This window comes from Coptis chinensis, chromosome 4, assembly GCF_015680905.1.
Source record: "Coptis chinensis isolate HL-2020 chromosome 4, ASM1568090v1, whole genome shotgun sequence".
Lineage (NCBI taxonomy): Eukaryota > Viridiplantae > Streptophyta > Magnoliopsida > Ranunculales > Ranunculaceae > Coptis > Coptis chinensis.
The window spans coordinates 38,244,747-38,250,228 of record NC_141459.1 but is presented as its reverse complement, the minus strand read 5'-3'; the positions used below and the strand labels follow the sequence as shown (position 1 = coordinate 38,250,228).

General features: G+C 46.9%; 2 protein-coding genes across 2 annotated transcripts; both read left to right on the top strand.

Annotated features, from left to right (window-relative positions):
* Nucleotides 1-514: 514 nt before the first annotated feature.
* Nucleotides 515-2,383, top strand: LOC147503428 (uncharacterized). The gene has a single exon (XM_086604833.1). It carries the CDS (start codon nt 515-517, stop codon nt 2,381-2,383), a length of 1,869 nt encoding a protein of 622 aa, XP_086460959.1.
* Nucleotides 2,384-2,558: 175 nt separating this feature from the next.
* On the top strand, nt 2,559-3,098 carry LOC147503427 (uncharacterized). The gene has a single exon (XM_086604832.1). It carries the CDS (start codon nt 2,559-2,561, stop codon nt 3,096-3,098), a length of 540 nt encoding a protein of 179 aa, XP_086460958.1.
* The last annotated feature ends 2,384 nt before the right edge of the window (nt 3,099-5,482 follow it).

The following is a 5,482-nucleotide window of genomic DNA, read 5'->3' as shown; positions in this document are numbered from 1 at the left end:
TCATTTGCATATGAATGAAGGTGCTAAGCCAGTAAGATAGAAGATAAGGAGCATAAGACCCAAGTACGCTAAAGGGATTTGCGAAGAGGTTATACGGCTGAAGGGGGCGGGGATAATAAGGGAAGTAGAGTTTACAAAGTGGTTGTCGAATGTGGTCGTGGTACTGAAAAAGAACGGCAAGGTTAGAATGTGTGTTGACTTCACTGACATAAACAAGGAGTGCCCAAAAGATTGTTACCCTATGCCCCGGGTGGATGAGTTAGTTGATAGAACAGTAGGATACAAGGTGTTCTCTTTCATGGATGCATCGATGGGATACAATCAGGTCGCGATGTTTGGGCCGAATCAAGAGAAAACCACCTTCGTGGTAGGGGGTGGTACCTATTGTTACACCAGGATGCCTTTAGGCTTAAAAAATGCGGGTGCCACCTTTCAGCGGTTGGGAGAAAAGATGTTCGAAGGCAAGATTCGAAGGGGGATCAAAATATACATTGACGACATGGTGGAAAAATGAATGTCGGAAAAAGAACGCTTAGAAGGACTCCATGAGACTTTTGGCATATTGCGAAAGCATAAGCTGAAACTCAATCCCAAGAAATGCACATTTGGGGTAACTTCAGGAAAGTTTCTGGGCTACATAGTCACCCACTGCGGAATAGAGGCAAATCCAGAACAGATTCGATCATTGATTGAAATGCCATCTCCGCAAAATGTGAAAGAAGTACAAAGACTGGCTGGTCGAGTCGCGACACTTCACAGATTCATTTCCAAGTCATCGGACAAATGCCGGCCTTTATACCGCTTGCTGAGAAAAAATCCTGATTTCCATTGGACCGGGGAGTGTGAAGAAGCCTTTCAAGAGTTGAAAGATTACCTAGGGAAGGCACCCTTGCTATCACGGCCGGAACAGGGTGAGAAATTGCATTTATATCTAGGTATTAGCGAGTACGCGATAAGTTCGGTTCTGGTGAGGGTGATCGACAAGATAGAAAAGCCAGTTTACTTTCAAAGCAAAAGCCTACTGGATGCGGAGACCCGGTACAGCAGGATTGAGAAGTATGCTTTGGCATTGATATTTTCAGCTCTTAAGTTGAAGCCTTACTTCGAAGCTCATTCTGTGGTGGTAGTAACAAATTTTCCTCTCAAACAAGCGTTGAGGGCCGAGAAGTCAGGTAGGATGCTGAAGTGGGCGGTGTTACTAAGTTCTTATGAGATTACATACCAAATCAGGACGGCAGAAAAGGCGCAAGCCATGGCGGAGTTTCTGGCCGAATTTCCAGCAGAGGATCCCACTTGGGGAGAGGAAATGGTGATGGAATCTGAAGGGGAGGCCATTCGCGATCCTTTGGATCCTTGGGATATGCGCAATGGGTGGAGAGTTTTCGCAGATGGTTCAGCTATGGCTACAGGAAATGGAATTGGGGTCGTGTTAGTGACTCCTGAAAACAATCGCCTTGAGCTATCTATGAAACTTGGGTTCGCGGCTTCAAATAACGAATTTGAATATGAAGCTGTGATAGCTGTATTAGATTTGGCCAAAGATCTGTGGGTGAACGAGCTGTCTATTTTCTCAGATTCCAATTTGGTAGTTTGTCAGGTAAATGAAGGGTTTGCGGCTCGCTGCCTTCGGATGGCGAGATACCTTGAGGTCCTACGGCGAAGAGCAAGCAAGTTCGACAAAATAAAGTTTGCCCACCTAGGCTGCGGAGAGAATAGACATGCCGATGCTTTGGCTTATGTAGCGGCGGTTCTTCCTAGATCAGAGGGTCGGTCTATTGAAGTTAGAGTGTTGAGCAAACCAAGTACATCAGATGAGGATGGGGTTTGGCTCACCATCGAGAAGGATCACGGTTGGATGGAACCAATAAAGGCTTTCTTGAGGGGAGTAGAGATAGATAATAAACAGGAGAGGCGAAGAATGGAACAGCGGAGTCAGAGGTACACATTGCTGGAGGGTGACCTATACAGAAGAAATTTCAGCGGACCACTACTAAGATGTATAGGTTCGCGGCAGTCTCAAGAATTTCTGGCAGAGGTTCACAATGGCGATTGCGGTAGTCATTCTACAGGGCGAACCACTACACACAGGTTGATATCACAGGGGTATTTTTGGCCCCATATGAAGAGAGATGTCACAGAGTACGCCAAGAACTATGAGAAATGCCAAAGGTTTGCACCGTTCATACATGCACCAGTTGAGCCCTTGCACAATGTGTTCTGCCCTTGGCCGTTCTCCATGTGGGGGCTGGATATTGTAGGGCCTTTACCAATGGCAAGCGGAAAAAGGAGATTTATGTTAGCCGCTACTGATTATTTTACCAAATGGGTGGAGGGTGTGGCTTTGCAACAGGTTAAGGAAGAGAATGTGAAGAAATTCTTATGAGAGAATATCATCTGCAGGTTCGGGCTGCCCCATATGATCATCACGGATAATGGGACTCAGTTTACTGGTGGAAAAGTGTGAGAGTTTCTGCAGGCATTTAGGGTGAAGCAGGGGTTCTCAGCCCCCCTACAATCCTGAAGGGAATGGACAAGTGGAGGCGTCAAACAAAATTATAATGGATAACTTAAAGAGAAAATTGGAGGATCGAAAAGGTGTGTGGGCGGATGAGTTGAATCACGTGTTATGGGCTTATCATACCACACCGCGAACATCTACTAAGGAATCACCATTCGCAATGGCATATGGAGTAAAGGCAGTCATACCGGTGGAGATGATAGAAAAAATGACAAGAACCAAAGCTGTGCAATTGGGCATAAATGAGAGGATCTTAGCCACGGAGTTGAATTTGATAGAGGAAAAAAGAGAAATAGCGCACATACGACTGGAAGAATATCACCAAAAGTTGCAGAGACAATATGATAAGCGAGTGAAGCCGCGAACATTCAAGGTGGGGGATTTGGTGCTGCGGCGTGTTACACCAGCCACTAAGAAAGAGAATGATGATAAACTGGGCCCCAACTGGGAGGGGCCATATGTCGTGACGGAGAAGGGTACTTCGGGAACTTACAGGTTAAAGACTTCGGTAGGAGAGAATATAGAGAAACCATGGAATATTAGGATGTTGAAAAAATTCCATAGCGAAGGCATTCTTTAAATAAAAATCAGGGAGTTGGGCATGAGATCTTGTCTTCGATTATTATATCCTTGAATAGAAAGAGTGTGTTTATTCCGATGAAAATACGGTATTGAATGAGGAAAATCAACATAGGGGCAAATTGAGTTTCCCCAACAGGCTTCATAACTGATCAAAGACAACGGGGGGGGGAGCCCTTAGCGGACTACATGTCCAAATCAACATGGTGGCAAATTGAGTTGCCTCAACAGGCTTCACAGCCGATCAAAGACAGCGGGGGGGAAGAGCCCTTCGCGGACTACATGTCCAAATCAACATGGGGGCAAATTGAGTTGCCCCAACAGGCTTCACAGCCGATCAAAGACAGAGGGGGGGAAGAGCCCCTCGCGGACTACATGTCTAAATCAACATGGGGGCAAAATTGAGTTGCCCCAACAGGCTTCACAGCCGATCAAAGACAGCGGGGGCGAAGAGCCCTTCGCGGACAACATGTCCAAATCAACATGGGGGCAAATTGAGTTGCCCCAACAGGCTTCACAGCCGATCAAAGACAGCGGGGGGGAAGAGCCCCTTCGCAGACTACATGTCCAAATCAACATGGGGGCAAATTGAGTTGCCCGAACAGGTTTCACAACCGATCAAAGACAGCAGGGAGGGGAAGAGCCCTTCGCGGACTACATGTCCAAATTAACATGGGGACAAATTGAGTTACCCCAACAGGACTAATGAAAACACCTTGCATATTATGTAGTTACAAACAAATTGCAAAGAGAAAATATAAGCAAAAACGAAGTCCAACTTTTGTAATGGAATAGAGTCATGACTGGGCATATGAATAATGGAAAGTGATTTTATACTATGAGGGGAGGAGAAAATAAACGACTTGATATATTTGATTGAGTACCTGCTAGGCATACCCAGAAAAATAGGCATAACAAGCAAAATTAGATACTGCAAAGTATATTGTAAGAAAGTAATATCAAAACCATAAAAGTACAGAAGTATTTCCAAACAATTTACTGCTGCCCTTCAACCCCCTCCTGCTGGAAAGAAACCTCAGCCCCTTCCACCGCGGTGTTAGTATCAACATCAACATTAATGGGAGAGGTGACCACACTGGAAGTACCGGCGGGGAGCACTGGGGTAGCTGCCTCAGGTACAACGAGAGATGGCGACTCGATTTGAGTGTCAGGGACTTGGACTAGAGTTGGAATGGGGAGTAGATGACCAGCCGTAGCAAGCTCTTCAAGTTGGTTCTTCAATTCGCGAGCAATCTTCTTCTTAGCTAGGACTCTAAATCATTCAGCCTCTTCCTTCACACCTTTGTCCACCGTGGCCTGAGTAGAAAGTTTCTCCAACTCCCTTTGGCTCTCCATTTTAGAGTTGACTCCCGCTATGTAGTCCCGATGCTTGTCCTCAGCTTGCTAGAGTGCTTTTTGGGCCTTCAGGGCAACGATCCGAAGATCATCACGGTCTTTCTCCAACTGAGCATGCTTGGTTTTCCACCCGTTGGGGCCATTAATCTCCTGTTTCGTGACCTCCAGAGATTCCACAGTATTGGTCAGGCTGCGCACCATATAGTCGATGTCCAGACTCAACTAAGGAGATACACGTTAAAAAAAAAAAAAAAAAAAAGGTGGGGGTAGTTGAAATACCTTTTCCCAACTAGTATAAATGGATGCTCGGTGAGCGGAGAGTGAGCCTGAATCGCCATATGCTTGGTATCTGGGCAGATGAGAGTTGAAAAACAGTGACGCTGCAACTGCAGGAATGTCAAGGGCTGAATCGTGTATAGTTACATCGCGGTCTCGAGCCTTAAATCGCGGATGCCATATCTCCACAGAGCCAGAAGCAGGAGGGACTGATTGATGGTGTTCCTTTCTAGGGCGGCGAGAGGTAGCTGGGGGCCGCGGTGATTGAATGGTTGGTTCTGATGGCGGCGGAGGCGCAATCTGGGCTTTTTTGGCTGGAGGCCTCTTGGCCGCAGCTTCAGTGGGCTTGTCACCTTCTGAGTCACCGCCCCCCGAGTTTTAGTTTCTTTGGAAGCCATGTCGTGACGCAGCACGAAAGAAGAAGGGATGAGCAAAATCGTCTTCCCAATCCGCTAAAGCAGAGTAGGAAGAGGGGGCGGTATCTGTAGGGGGAGGGCGGGATTGAGCAGCGGCTCGTTAGGCGGCGGTTTTCGAGTGGGAGATCTTGGTAGTATAGCCAAATGACCTATGAGTTGGGCGTCTTCTTTTGGAGGAGAGAGAGGATTTGGGTTTGCGCTCTTTGGGTGGCGGCAAACGGTAGAGGGGACCTTGGTACTTCCCTATGTCTTTAAGAGGGGTCAAGCAAAAAAGGGTTGCCTTTGTCGGGGTCTATGCCGAGAACCTCACACTGATTACTCTCTAGATCCTGGAGTC